This window comes from Coregonus clupeaformis, chromosome 12, assembly GCF_020615455.1.
Source record: "Coregonus clupeaformis isolate EN_2021a chromosome 12, ASM2061545v1, whole genome shotgun sequence".
Classification (NCBI taxonomy): Eukaryota; Metazoa; Chordata; class Actinopteri; order Salmoniformes; family Salmonidae; genus Coregonus; species Coregonus clupeaformis.
The window spans coordinates 15,688,612-15,703,815 of NC_059203.1; the positions used below are offsets into that span (position 1 = coordinate 15,688,612).

Genomic DNA, 15,204 nt, shown 5'->3' on the forward strand with positions numbered 1-15,204 from the left:
TCTCTTATACACTATTTTAGGCCCAGTTTTTGGAACTTTAGCTTTTTCTGGATATGTGATCACTGTATCCAATGGGTATGGATACAGCTTTAGAATTAAGTTCTACAGTATTTGTAAAAAATGTGATCAATTTTTTTTCCAGTAGTGTTTGTAAACACCCTGGTAGGTTGAGTAATAACCTGAACCAGATTACAGGCACTGGTTACAGTGAGAAGCTTCCTATTGAGCGGACATATTATTTAGATACTGACTGTTAGAACTTAGATGAGGCAGGTGAACCTGCAACCACAGCACTTCAATAACACTTGACATGAGATCTTCTCTAAGCATTACAGGGATATGGCTCTGAATATATACAGCAACACCTCCCCCATAAGCATTCCTGTCTCTTCTGTAGATGTTATATCCTTGTATTGCTACTGCTGTATCATCAAATGAATTATCTAAGTGAGTCTCAGAAATGGCTAATATATTAATGTTATCTGAAAGCGAATGATTGATTTCATGAAACCTTTTTCTAAGGCTGCATATATTAATATGGGCTATTTAGAGAAATGTCCTGGGTAGTTTTATAAGAGATGGACCTAATATGGAAAATAACAAAAATAATTACAAAAAAGGGGGAAATTATAATTCAGCAGTCCATTAATCAGTTGGTGTTGGTGTATGTGCTGTGGGTTTGAAGGTACGAACCCATAGGCTTGGCTCTCTCATCCCTTCCAGGCTTCTGGGAGGGAGGGTGGACAATGAGCCCGTCATAGCGGATGTAATCAATGTCCCAACGCGCTCTGGCAGCTTTCATGGCCGGGATAAGTTATTTTCTCTTCTGGCGCACAGCTTCAGGATAGTCCTCGTTGAGGAAGATGTACGTACTCTTGGAGAACTGCAAACTGTTCTTCATGTCCTGGACCTCTCTGGTCAGGTCGTCCATTCTTTTATTAGTTGAATCCCCCAGTATTTGGACACAACACTTAAAGCTATTTTCTTGTTGTTGTTTTAACAACTGCTTGTAAAAAAAACATTTTTGTTCATTTTAAAGATCCTTCACCTGTGATAGAGAGACACCACTGTCCTCAAAGGTACTCCCACCGGCTTTGGTCTTTGTCATGGTAGCAACGTAGGCTATGCTGTCACTCCTGACAGTTCCACACAGGGCAGGTCGCACGGAAGATGGAAACCGCAACAAACAGCAGGGATCCAGACTGTCACAAACCCGGGACAATCTGCGGTCCCAGCCACAAGGGCTGACCGTGTCGCGGTTCAAGCCCTCAAGGAAACCCTGCTATCTTGATAGGCAGCTAGGCTAGGCCCTTGGTTGGAGAGAGAGACAGAGAGAGACTGATTGGCAGGATCCCTGGACAGCAGCGGTCCCAGCAAACTGATGCCAACTGCGTCACAGGATCTAAACTCGTCTAAACTCAAAAATGTAGTTAGTAACCAAATCTTTTTTCAATAGAACACTTTTTCAGAGACTTTCAAAACATTCCAAAACAACAAACCCCGAGCTCTCCCTCGTCCAATCACAAACTCGGAACATCTGTCCCCGCCTCGTGTCTTGTTCCTCCACACACTTTATAATGGACATCAGGGTTTTGGGGGGGTCAACTCCCAACTCAATTTCAGTCTGGAGTTTTTATTGAGAAGTTCGATGTCCAAGACAACCGATGTACGCAGCTAACTCAGATATATACCCACTGTGTCATGTCTTCTAACCCCTGGTTCCAGTCTGGCCTCTTAACCTGCTCCTGTCCTGTGTGTCACCAGGGAGTCGTTGATCGACAAGCGTATAGAGAGCGCTGTGTGTCAGATGCAGTCTGTCATTGAGCTAGGACGAGTCATCAGAGACCGTAAGACTCTGCCTGTTAAGGTAGGAGGACATCAACTGTGTGTTTTTTCTTAGCTAACATTCGTTGTTGTCACGTGTAGCACCGCGTGTGTTAGCACTAACGATTGTTGTTGTTCGTTGTTGTTGTTCTTGTTGTTTGGTAGTGTCTACTAACAATTGTTCTGTCTAGTACACTAATGGTGGTGGTTGTTGTTATAATGTTGTAGTGTCTTGTTGTTGTTGTTGTTGTTGTGTACTAACGGTTGTTGTTGTTGTGTAGTACCCCCTGAAGGAGGTGGTCGTGATCCACCAAGACCCAGAAGCTCTGAGAGACATCACCTCCCTGCAGAAATACATCCTGGAGGTAAGATATATACCTTAACACACACACACATATATATATATATATATATATATATATATATATATATATATATATATATATATATATATATATATATATATATATATATATATATATACACACATACAGTTGAAGTCGGAAGTTTACATACACTTTAGCCAAATACATTTAAACTCCGTTTTTCACAATTCCTGACATTTAATCCTAGTAAGAATTCCCTGTTTTAGGTCAGTTAGGATCACCACTTTATTTTAAGAATGTGAAATGTCAGAATAATAGTAGAGAGAATCATTTATTTAAGCTTTTATTTCTTTCATCACATTCCCAGTGGGTCAGAAGTTTACATACACTCAATTAGTATTTGGTAGCATTGCCTTTAAATTGTTTAACTTGGATCAAATGTTTTGGGTAGCCTTCCACAAGCTTCCCACAATACGTTGGGTGAATTTTGGTCCATTCCTCCTGACAGAGCTGGTGTAACTGAGTCAGGTTTGTAGGCCCCCTTGCTCACAAAGCTTATTCAGCCCACATATTTTCTATAGGATTGAGGTTAGGGCTTTGTGATGGCCACTCCAATACCTTGACTTTGTTGTACTTAAGCTATTTTGCCACAACTTTGGAAGTATGCTTGGGGTCATTGTCCATTTGGAAGACCCATTTGCGACCCAGCTTTAACTTCCTGACTGATGTCTTGAGATGTTGCTTCAATATATCCACACATTTTCCTTCCTCATGATGCCATCTATTTTGTGAAATGCACCAGTCCCTCCTGCAGCAAAACACCCCCACAGCATGATGCTGCCACCCCCGTGCTTCACGGTTGGTATGGTGTTCTTCGGCTTGCAAGCTTTCCCCTTTTTCCTCCAAAGATAACAATGGTCATTATGGCCAAACAGTTCTATTTTTGTTTCATCAGACCAGAGGAAATTTCTCCAAAAAGTACGATCTTTGTCCCCATGTGCAGTTATAAACTGTAGTCTGGCTTTTTATCGTGGTTTTGGAGCAGTGGCTTCTTCCTCGCTGAGCAGCCTTTCAGGTTATGTCGATATAGGCAGGGGTGCACATAACTGGTACGCAGGTACGCAAGCGGGACAAAAATCAGGAATGCGTAATGCCACTTGTGTTACTACGCGCCTTTGCGTACTTGACCGATCTTCTCATCTAACCTTACACATGACATGTTGCTTGTCAACTACTGTCAGGGATGTCCAAAAAGCAACAGACATTAAGCAGCTTCTTTGGCGTTTCGCCACCTACAAAGAAACGCCAACTGGAGCCAGAGCCGAAGAAAATACTTTTTTCGGAAAAGTGGCTCCAAGATTTGCAGTGGCTTGAAGCTAACGATGAGCGCACTGAAATGTGGTGCAAGATTTGCCGCTCAAATCCACATCTAGCAGACAAAACAGGTGCATTTTATAAAGGCTCAAAGAATTTCAACCATCCTTTATTTGACAAACATGAAAAGAGCAAGGAGCACACGAATGTGGCGCAAGCCATTGCTAAACAAGCTAGCCGAGAAGAAATGTCCAGTCGTCCACTTGCCAGATGGCGAGACAAGCTGAATGAAGAACAGCGGCAAGCTCTGTTTAATATTTTTCTCCTCGCCTTCCATAAAGCTAAACACGCACGTCCCATGTCTTCCTATTCTGAGGATGTTCCTTTACTGAAGCCGCTAGGAGTAAATGTCGGAGGTGCATATCATTCACGTGAAGGGGGCACACGGATCATGCAGAGCATCGCTCACACCATCAGCGGGGAGTTACGAGCCAAGTTGCAGTCTGCTGAATTTTGGGGGCTGCTTTTTGATGGATCTGAGGACATCAAAAAAACTGAGCAGGAAATAGTTTACATTGTGTCTGTGTCCAGCAACGGAGAGTTTACTTCAGACTTTATTGGACTGATTGAATTGGGTGCTGACCGAACCGCGCAGGCCATAACAGACGGACTTGTGAGACTTTTCCAGGACACAGGCTTGGATGACTGGACAGCAAAGTTGGTCGCTGTGTGCACAGACGGGGCTGCTGTCAACGTAGGTATCTACAACGGCGTTGTGCCAAAACTCCGGCAACTTGCTGCGGTTGGAGACTCCCTTGTGCACATTCTGTGCACCGCACACACACTAGAGAATTGCGCGAAATCAGCTGATCGCAACGTTCCTTACTGTGAGACATTTAATCGCTCTGTGGTCAAGCTGCTGCAGTTTTATTTACAAAAAGGTGGAGCGAAAAACTGCTGCACTGAATAAGCTATGTGAAGAAAATGGGAACTCCTTTGTGAAACTGGGTATGTTTCATAATATCAGATGGTCTGCATGGAGGCATGAAACACTGTTAAAAATATCAAGACTATTGCCAGCCATTAAAATGCAACTGGTTACAAGTGATAACAGTGACTTGCAGCATATCTGCACAGAGCGTTTTCAGTGCTTTCTGTCAAACATGCTTGACATTTGCAACATTTTGAACACCACATCCATTAGGTTTCAGAAGGGAAAGCTGACCATTGGAGAATGTAAGGATGAACTCATGGTGGCCATTGGACAGTTCACACTTCTGCTTGATGGTGAAAGCCACAGGGCACACACTGTTTCCAATGCTGATGCTGACAGAGACAAGACACACTTACTCAGGGGGTTAATTGAAGAGTTTGAAATCAGATATGACTCCCTCAAGTCATGTGATCATTTCTTAGTATTTGATCCTTCAACATGGCCTCAGGAAATGCAAGACCTCCACAGTTTTGGAAACACAACAGTTTGCAGCATTCTCAAGAAATATGAGGCCACCTTGCAACTTGACAAAGATACCACTGTGACAGAATGGATGTGCTTAAAGCAGTGTATGACTTGGTCCAAATAGTAAATACAAGTAACCCAGATGCTTACTCCAACATCAACAAGGTGGTTAAGCTGTCTCTTACACTGCCTTTAAGCAGTGCAGCTTGGGAGAGGGGATTCTCACATCTCAACATAATAAAAACCAAGTACAGATCTCGTCTGTCACATGCTCGTCTCTCAGCCCTGATGCACATTCACCTGTCAAAGCAGACCACAGAGACATTTGACCCTAAAGCCTGCTGTTGACCTGTGGATGGAGACAGCTAATCGGAGGCTCAACCAAGGACAGGGAGGTGCATCTGCAGCATCGTCATCATCTACCATGCAGGAAGCTGAAGCAGAGGACAGTGGGGGGCGACACTGAAGAGGACAGTGGGGGCGACACTGAGGAGGACAGTGGTGGCGGCACTGAAGAGGACAGTGAGGAAGACTGTACATATTAAGACCACGCTACATATGGGGTGAGTACCAGACACCATCTGCTGGTACTCACCTGAGTAACTCACTGAAAAAGGTATGTGCACCCCTGGATATAGGACTCGTTTCACTGTGGATATAGATACTTTTGTACCTGTTTCCTCCAGCATCTTCACAAGGTCCTTTGCTGTTGTTCTGTGATTGATTTGCACTTTTCGAACCAAAGTACGTTCATCTCTAGGAGACCGAATGCGTCTCCTTCCTGAGCGGTATGACGGCTGCGTGGTCCCATGGTGTTTATACTTGCATACTATTGTTTGTACAGATGAACGTGGTACCTTCAGGCGTTTGGAAATTGCTCCCAAGGATGAACCAGACTTGTGGAGGTCTACAATTTTTTTTTTTCTGAGGTCTTGGCTGATTTCTTTTGATTTTCCCATGATGTCAAGCAAAGAGGCACTGAGTTTGAAGGTAGGCCTTGAAATACAACAAGTTTTAATGACTCCAACCTAAGTGTATATAAACTTCCGACTTCAACTGTATATATACATATACACAGTACCAGTCAAAAGTTTGGACACACCTACTCATTCAAGGGCTTTTCTTTATTTTTAAAATTTTGTACATTGTAGAATAATAGTGAAGACATCAAAACTATTAAATAACACGCATGGAATCATGTAGTAACCAAAAAAGTGTTAAACAAATCAAAATATATTTTATTTTTGAGATTCTTCAAAGTAGCCACCATTTGCCTTGATGACAGCTTTGCACACACTTGGCATTCTCTCAACCAGCTTCACCTGGAATGCTTTTCCAACAGTCTTGAAGGAGTTCCCACATATGCTGAGCACTTGTTGGCTGCTTTTCCTTCACTCTGCGGTGCAACTCATCCCAAACCATGTCTTCACTATTATTCTACAATGTAGAAAATAGTAAAAAATAAAGAAAAACCGTTCAATGAGTAGGCGTGTCCGGACTTTTGACTTGTGCTGTATATATTTTTCTGTGTATTGCTAAAATAAAGGTTTAAAGAAATACAGACATTACTACAGGACAAAACAGCTCACTCAATCAAGCATGATGGTCTTGTAAGTATAAAAGCAAAGCTTTTCTTATAATAATAAAAAAGCTTGAAAAGGTACTTCACATTTCCATATCATAAAACTAATGTAATGTACAGTGTCAACGTTAATGTACAGTTACAAGATGCCGTGGCGTCGTACCCTGGGTATTGTGAAGAAAACTTGCCACCGGTCCATGCACCTGAATGCACTCATGACTCCATTTTATGCCCACCAAAATTACGATCTGCTTCTCTGAATTGCCTTGTGAAAAGATCGTATTTTATAATTTAGCTAGTCATGTTGGCAATAGAACAAGCTTTCAAAAAATGCCAACCTGACCCAGAGTGCGGATTTATAATGGACCGTTTTTGGATCGTTTAAACAACAACAGTAATTGTGTGACGGCGGGAATGCAGGGCTGTGTTCCAAACAAAACAACTACAAGTGTGTTTGCTCTGGTTCCTCAACGGCCCAGCTAGGAGAGCTCAATAGAGCACCTTATAGTTGAAGAGTCTTCTTTGAGTCATAAAAGAGCATTGAAATGACTTAGGAACTGAGCACACTTTGGAGAGGTGTGTGGCCACTTGGAGACACCAGTTAGTCCTCTCACTCAAACCCTTGTCATTTTTTTTGTCTTACGTTGCACTTATCTCACATTTTCCAGGTATATTCTTATGTTACTGAATGTATCCAGAGTATTTTCAGATTTAGTTATCGACAAATGCGGCAAAAAGTACAGTAAATGTAAAATGCACATAAAATCAACAGTGTAACGTCTTGTGTCCTCACCTTTTGGTCATTGTCATTGGTCATCATTTCCATCATAATCTCCTAACTGTTTCCGTTCAATTGCTACCTTGATTATGCGTATGCTTTTCATATTTCTTCTGTAAGAAACATACAGTTGAAGTCGGAAGTTTACATACACCTTAGCCAAATACATTTAAACTCAAATTTTCACAATTCCTGACATTTAATCCTAGTAAAAATGTCCTGTCTTAGGTCAGTTAGGGTCACCACTTTATTTTAAGAATGTGAAATGTCAGAATAATAGTAGAGTGATTTATTTCAGCTTTTATTTATTTCATCACATTCCCAGTGGGTCAGAAGTTTACATACACTCAATTAGTATTTGGTAGCATTGCCTTTTAAATTGTTTAACTTGGGTCAAACGTTTCGGGTAGCCTTCCACAAGCTTCCCACAATAAGTTGGGTGAATTTTGGCCCATTCCTCCTGACAGAGCTGGTGTAACTGAGTCAGATTTGTAGGCCTCCTTGCTCGCACACGCTTTTTCAGTTCTGCCCACACATTTTCTATAGGATTGAGGTCAGGGCTTTGTGATGACCACTCCAATACCTTGACTTTGTTGTCCTTAAGCCATTTTGCCACAATTTCGGAAGTATGCTTGGGGTCATTGTCCATTTGGAAGACCCATTTGCGACCAAGCTTTAACTTCCTGACTGATGTCTTGAGATGTTGCTTCAATATATCCACATAATTTTCCTTCCTCATGATGCCATCTATTTTGTGAAGTGCACCAGTCCCTCCTGCAGCAAAGCACCCCCACAGCATGATGCTGCCACCCCCGTGCTTCATGGTTGGGATGGTGTTCTTCGGCTTGCAAGTGACTCCCTTTTTCCTCCAAACATAACGATGGTCATTATGGCCAAACAGTTCTATTTTTGTTTAATCAGACCAGAGGACATTTCTCCAAAAAGTACAATCTTTGTCCCCATGTGCAGTTGCAAACCGTAGTCTGGCTTTTTTATGGCGGATTTGGAGCAGTGGCTTCTTCCTTGCTGAGCGGCCATTCAGGTTATGTCGATATATGACTTGTTTCACTGTGGATGTAGATACTTTTGTACCTGTTTCCTCCAGCATCTTCACTAGGTTCTTTGCGGTTGTTCTGTGATTGATTTGCAGACAGAACGCGTCTCCTTCCTGAGCGGTATGACGGCTGCGTGGTCCCATGGTGTTTATACTTGCGTACTATTGTTTGTACAGATGAACGTGGTACCTTCAGGCGTTTGGAAATTGCTCCCAAGGATGAACCAGACTTGTGGAGGTCTACAATGTTTTTTCTGAGGTTTTGGCTGATTTCTTTTGATTTTCCCATGATGTCAAGCAACGAGGCACTGAGTTTGAAGGTAGGCCTTGAAATACATCCACAGGTACACCTCCAATTGACTCAAATGATGTCAATTAGCCTATCAGAAGCTTCTAAAGCCATGACATCATTTTCTGGAATTTTCCAAGCTGTTTAAAGGCACAGTCAACTTAGTGTATGTAAACTTCTGACCCACTGGAATTGTGATACAGTGAATTCTAAGTGAAATTATCTGACTGCAAACAATTGTTGAAAAAATTACTTGTGTCATGCACAAAGTAGATGTCCTAACCGACTTGCCAAAACAATAGTTTGTTACCAAGAAATGTGTGGAGTGGTTGAAAAACGAATTTTAATGACTCCATCCTAAGTGTATGTAAATTTCCGACTTCAACTGTATCCATAAAGGCCCTTTCCATATAGGCTATTGACATATAGGCCATTTCCCAGGAGTGTAAAGGGTTAATGTGTTGTTAGTATTGATCTTGACACAGAATAAAGTCTCAACCAAAGATTAATTGTCCTATTCAGCCCTATTATTATTATTATTATTATTATTATTATTATAACTAACGCTGTCGTCTATTATACCCAGCAGACTCTCAGTAGCACCTTCAGGATACAAACTTTTATCTCAGTCTGCTGCAGTCTGCTCTGCTCTGTTCTGCTCTGCTCTGTTCTGTTCTGTTCTGTTCTGTTCTGCTCTGCTCTGTTCTGTTCTGCTCTGTTCTGTTCTGTTCTGTTCTGCTCTGCTCTGCTCTGTTCTGTTCTGTTCTGCTCTGTTCTGCTCTGCTCTGCTCTGCTCTGTTCTGCTCTGCTCTGTTCTGTTCTGCTGCAGTCTGTTCTGCTCTGTTCTGGTCTGGTCTACTCTGGTCTGCTCTGCTCTGCTCTGCTCTGCTCTGTTCTGTTCTGCTGCAGTCTATTCTGCTCTGCTCTGTTCTGCTCTGCTCTGCTCTGTTATGTTCTGCTGCAGTCTGTTCTGTTCTGCTCTGTTCTGCTCTGCTCTGTTCTGCTCTGCTCTGCTCTGTTCTGCTCTGTTCTGCTCTACTCTGCTCTGTTCTGCTCTGCTCTGTTCTGCTCTGCTCTGTTCTGTTCTGCTCTGTTCTGCTCTGTTCTGTTCTGCTGAAGTCTGTTCTGCTCTGCTCTGTTCTGTTCTGCTGCAGTCTGTTCTGCTCTGTTCTGCTCTGCTGCAGTCTGTTCTGCTCTGTTCTGCTCTGTTCTGCTCTGTTCTGTTCTGCTGCAGTCTGTTCTGCTCTGTTCTGTTCTGCTCTGCTCTGCTCTGTTCTGTTCTGCTGCAGTCTGCTCTGTCCCTGCTGTAAACAGTTTTATTTAACGTTGGTGTCCCTGCTGCCAGCCCACTGCAAGTAAACAGTTTATTTAACGTTGGTGTCCCTGCTGCCAGCCCACTGCAAGTAAACAGTTTATTTAACGTTGGTGTCCCTGCTGCCAGCTCACTGCAAGTAAACAGTTAATTTAACCATGGTGTCTCTGCTGCCAGCCCACTGCAAGTAAACAGTTTATTTAACCATGGTGTCCCTGCTGCCAGCCCACTGCAAGTAAACAGTTAATTTAACCATGGTGTCCCTGCTGCCAGCCCACTGCAAGTAAACAGTTTATTTAACGTTGGTGTCCCTGCTGCCAGCCCACTGCAAGTAAACAGTTTATTTAACGTTGGTGTCCCTGCTGCCAGCCCACTGCAAGTAAACAGTTTATTTAACGTTGGTGTCCCTGCTGCCAGCCCACTGCAAGTAAACAGTTTATTTAACGTTGGTGTCCCTGCTGCCAGCCCACTGCAAGTAAACAGTTTATTTAACGTTGGTGTCCCTGCTGCCAGCCCACTGCAAGTAAACAGTTTATTTAACCATGGTGTCCCTGCTGCCAGCCCACTGCAATTAAACAGTTTATTTAACGTTGGTGTCCCTGCTGCCAGCCCACTGCAAGTAAACAGTTTATTTAACGTTGGTGTCCCTGCTGCCAGCCCACTGCAAGTAAACAGTTAATTTAACCATGGTGTCCCTGCTGCCAGCCCACTGCAAGTAAACAGTTTATTTAACCATGGTGTCCCTGCTGCCAGCAAGTGAAGTTAATGAAACTGTTGCAGAGGAATTCAGCAATGAGATCAACGTCTCCTATAGTCCTATATTATGTTGTTACTGTAGATAATGAATTGGTCCTTATAAGCCCTGAATAAAGTTGTTCAGTTTAATGTCAGGTACAATATCAAGCCTATCAAGTATTACAGACACAGTACAATATCAAGTATTACAGACACAGTACAATATCAAGTATTACAGACACAGTACAATATCAAGTATTAGACACAGTACAATATCAAGTATTACAGACACAGTACAATATCAAGTATTACAGACACAGTACAATATCAAGTAGTACAGACACAGTACAATATCAAGTAGTACAGACACAGTACAATATCAAGTAGTACAGACACAGTACAATATCAAGTAGTACAGACACAGTACAATATCAAGTATTACAGACACAGTACAATATCAAGTATTATTTCACCTCCCCCTGTTGTGTGTGAATAGTCCTGTCCTGGTTGGTGTTATCAGCACTTATCACCTCCCTCTGTTGTGTGTCTGAATAGTCCTGTCCTGGTTGGTGTTATCAGCACTTATCACCTCCCCCTGTTGTGTGTGAATAGTCCTGTCCTGGTTGGTGTTATCAGCACTTATCACCTCCCCCTGTTGTGTGTGAATAGTCCTGTCCTGGTTGGTGTTATCAGCACTTATCACCTCCCTCTGTTGTGTGTCTGAATAGTCCTGTCCTGGTTGGTGTTATCAGCACTTATCACCTCCCCCTGTTGTGTGTGAATAGTCCTGTCCTGGTTGGTGTTATCAGCACTTATCACCTCCCCCTGTTGTGTGTGAATAGACCAATTGTGGATGACTTGTTGTTGTTGTTGTCTCTGAGATGAAGAGAGAAGTGTGCTGTCACCGTGGTCTGATGTGGTCTGATCATGAAGCACGTTTTATTAAAGAGTCTTTGACAAGGCAGACTCTCTGGACCTAGATACACTGTACAACACACTGCGACGGTAGAGGAAACTGTAGCTCTTCCTGTTTCCTGTTCCAGCTTCAGGTAGCCTGTAGTTCAGAACGATGGGCCAGCAACCAGAGGGTCGCTGGTTCAAATCCCAGGTCCAACAACTGAAAATCTGGTGGCGAGCCTGCAATATTATTATGTTGTGCCTTAGAGCAAGGCAGTAAACCCCTAAACTAAAATGTCCTCCTCTTCCTTGTCCTCCTCCTCCTCTTCCCCTCTCCCAGGAGTTAAATGTCCGCCAGCTGACCCTTTCCACGGACAAAGACAAATACGGCATCACTCTGCGGGCTGAACCGGACCACATGGTGCTGGGGAAGAGGCTGAAAGGAGCCTTCAAATCCATTACTGCCTCCATTAAAGAACTGAAGAGCGATCAGCTGGAGGCCTTCCAGAAGACTGGTAAGGAGGGAGGGGTAGTAGTTGTGTCTGTTAAAGACTGGTAAGGAGGGAGGGGTAGTAGGTGTGTCTGTTAAAGACTGGCAAGGAGGGAGGGGTAGTAGGTGTGTCTGTTAAAGACTGGTAAGGAGGGAGGGGTAGTAGGTGTGTCTGTTAAAGACTGGCAAGGAGGGAGGGGTAGTAGGTGTGTCTGTTAAATGTACTGGTAAGGAGGGAGGGGTAGTAGGTGTGTCTGTTAAAGACTGGTAAGGAGGGAGGGGTAGTAGGTGTGTCTGTTAAAGACTGGCAAGGAGGGAGGGGTAGTAGGTGTGTCTGTTAAAGACTGCCAAGGAGGGAGGGGTAGTAGGTGTGTCTGTTAAAGACTGGTAAGGAGGGAGGGGTAGTAGGTGTGTCTGTTAAAGACTGGTAAGGAGGGAGGGGTAGTAGGTGTGTCTGTTAAAGACTGGCAAGGAGGGAGGGGTAGTAGGTGTGTCTGTTAAATGTACTGGTAAGGAGGGAGGGGTAGTAGGTGTGTCTGTTAAAGACTGGTAAGGAGGGAGGGGTAGTAGGTGTGTCTGTTAAAGACTGGCAAGGAGGGAGGGGTAGTAGGTGTGTCTGTTAAATGTACTGGTAAGGAGGGAGGGGTAGTAGGTGTGTCTGTTAAAGACTGGTAAGGAGGGAGGGGTAGTAGGTGTGTCTGTTAAAGACTGGTAAGGAGGGAGGGGTAGTAGGTGTGTCTGTTAAAGACTGGTAAGGAGGGAGGGGTAGTAGGTGTGTCTGTTAAATGTACTGGTAAGGAGGGAGGGGTAGTAGGTGTGTCTGTTAAAGACTGGTAAGGAGGGAGGGGTAGTAGGTGTGTCTGTTAAAGACTGGCAAGGAGGGAGGGGTAGTAGGTGTGTCTGTTAAAGACTGGTAAGGAGGGAGGGGTAGTAGGTGTGTCTGTTAAATGTACTGCTGAATTGGGACTAGGATCCCTTTGATGTCCCTGTGTAGGAGGATGAATGCTCCTCTGATTGCAGCCAGTATATACATATATATTTTTTAATGTTAGTCATTTAGCAGACGCTCTAATCCAGAGCGATTTACAGTTAGTGAGTGCATACATTTTTTTCATACTGGCCCCCAGTGGGAAACGAACCCACAACCCTGGCGTTGCAAGCGCCATGCTCTACCAACTGAGCTACAGGGGACCACATACCTTCTGTTTTACTGACGAGATGCAATATAGAGGTTTCCCCTGTTCTATGGTGGGAGGTAGCTGTTAATAACCACGGTCCACCTGGAACAGTGAACCCTGTTACACACCACACAGTGAACCCTGTACCCTAAGACTTAAAAGAGGCAGGGCAAAAAAAGCATGTATATCTGGGATTAGTGTGTGATCATCTTATAACCAGCCTCCTCCCCTCCCTCCCTCCCTCACCTCCCCTCCCCTCCCTCCCCTCCCCTCCCCTCCTTTCCTAAATTCCCTGGTTTTCCAGAAATACTGGTTGGAGGATTAACGGATTTTCTGCTAATTCCAGGAATCTTCCATCTAGGATTTCTAGAAAACGGGGAAATGTAGCTGTGTTTGTGTGTTAGTCTTCTGTGTTGTCCACACGGGTTCCTTTGTGGTGGACGTCTTTATACATACATTTGATTGATTGACGCTGTCTGTGTGTTTTTTGCCAGGCTCCATTGTGGTGGACGGTCATGAGCTTCATGAGGAGGACCTGAGGTTGATGTACAGCTTCAACCAGACCTCTGGGTCAGAGGTCATGACCTCTGGGTCAGCTACACAGTATGAAGCCCATTCTGACTCACAGGTACACACACACACACACACACACACACACACACACACACACACATTTGTTTTACTATCCTCATGGGGACCTAAAATATTAAAAATTAAATTAAAAATCCTATTTTCCCTAACCTTTACCCTAACCCTAACTCCTAAACTTAATTCTAACCCTAAACCTAACCCCTAATTCTAAACCAAACCCTAATTCTATAATATAATAATAATAATAATATGCCATTTAGCAGACACTTTTATCCAAAGCGACTTACAGTCATGTGTGCATACATTTTTACGTATGGGTGGTCCCGGGGATCGAACCCACTACCCTGGCGTTACAAGCGCCATGCTCTACCAATTGAGCTACAGAGGACCACAAACCTAACCCTAATTCCAACCCTAAACCTAACCTCTAATTCCAACCCTAAACCTAACCCCTAAACCTAACCTCTAATTCTAACCCTAATTCTAAACCTATCCCCTAACACATAAGCCTAATTCTAACCCCTAACCCTAATTCTAATCCTAAACCTAACCCCTAAGCCTGAAATAGACTTTGTCCCCGTGGGGACCTGGGTAATGTCCCCACGAGGGAGAATTTCTTGTTTAACTATCCTTGTGGGGACTTGAGGGAATTTCCGGTACCCACGAGGATAGTTAAACGAAGGATTTAGAAGGTCAGCTGAAAGTATTTCATATTACAGTTATACTGGACTGCTACACACCGCTCAGTTTCCAGTTTTAGTTTGATTTATTCACACAGAAAAGTGGGAGATAAACAGTGCAAATAAAAATAAGGTAAAATTTGTGCAGGTGAGATTAGAAACCAGAAAACACACAAAACCAAGTAAATATATAATATATATAATATATATATATATATATATATATATATATATATATATATATATATATTATATAACACAACAGATTGTTTGTCATCATTCCTGAGCAGTGCCGTTGTATTCTGTCTCTATAACCTGTATTCGGTGTATAGTAACATATGGATTGTTTGTCATCCTTCCTGAGCAGTGCCGTTGTATTCTGTCTCTATAACCTGTATTCGGTGTATAGTAACATATGGATTGTTTGTCGTCCTTCCTGAGCAGTGCCGTTGTATTCTGTCTCTATAACCTGTATTCGGTGTATAGTAACATATGGATTGTTTGTCATCCTTCCTGAGCAGTGCCGTTGTATTCTGTCTCTATAACCTGTATTCGGTGTATAGTAACATATGGATTGTTTGTCATCCTTCCTGAGCAGTGCCGTTGTATTCTGTCTCTATAACCTGTATTCGGTGTATAGTAACATATGGATTGTTTGTCATCCTTCCTGAGCAGTGCCGTTGTATTCTGTCTCT

At 43.2% G+C, this 15,204-nt stretch overlaps 1 protein-coding gene across 1 annotated transcript in view; it reads left to right on the plus strand.

Annotated features, from left to right (window-relative positions):
- The window catches only part of iars1 (isoleucyl-tRNA synthetase 1), a 120,527-nt gene that overhangs the window by 79,064 nt on the left and 26,259 nt on the right, over positions 1-15,204 (plus strand). The window contains exons 24-27 of the mRNA XM_041891841.2: positions 1,765-1,867; positions 2,106-2,189; positions 11,911-12,085; positions 13,733-13,866. Coding sequence (XP_041747775.2) covers positions 1,765-1,867; positions 2,106-2,189; positions 11,911-12,085; positions 13,733-13,866 — 496 coding nt within the window. The remainder of the gene's footprint in view (positions 1-1,764; positions 1,868-2,105; positions 2,190-11,910; positions 12,086-13,732; positions 13,867-15,204) is intronic.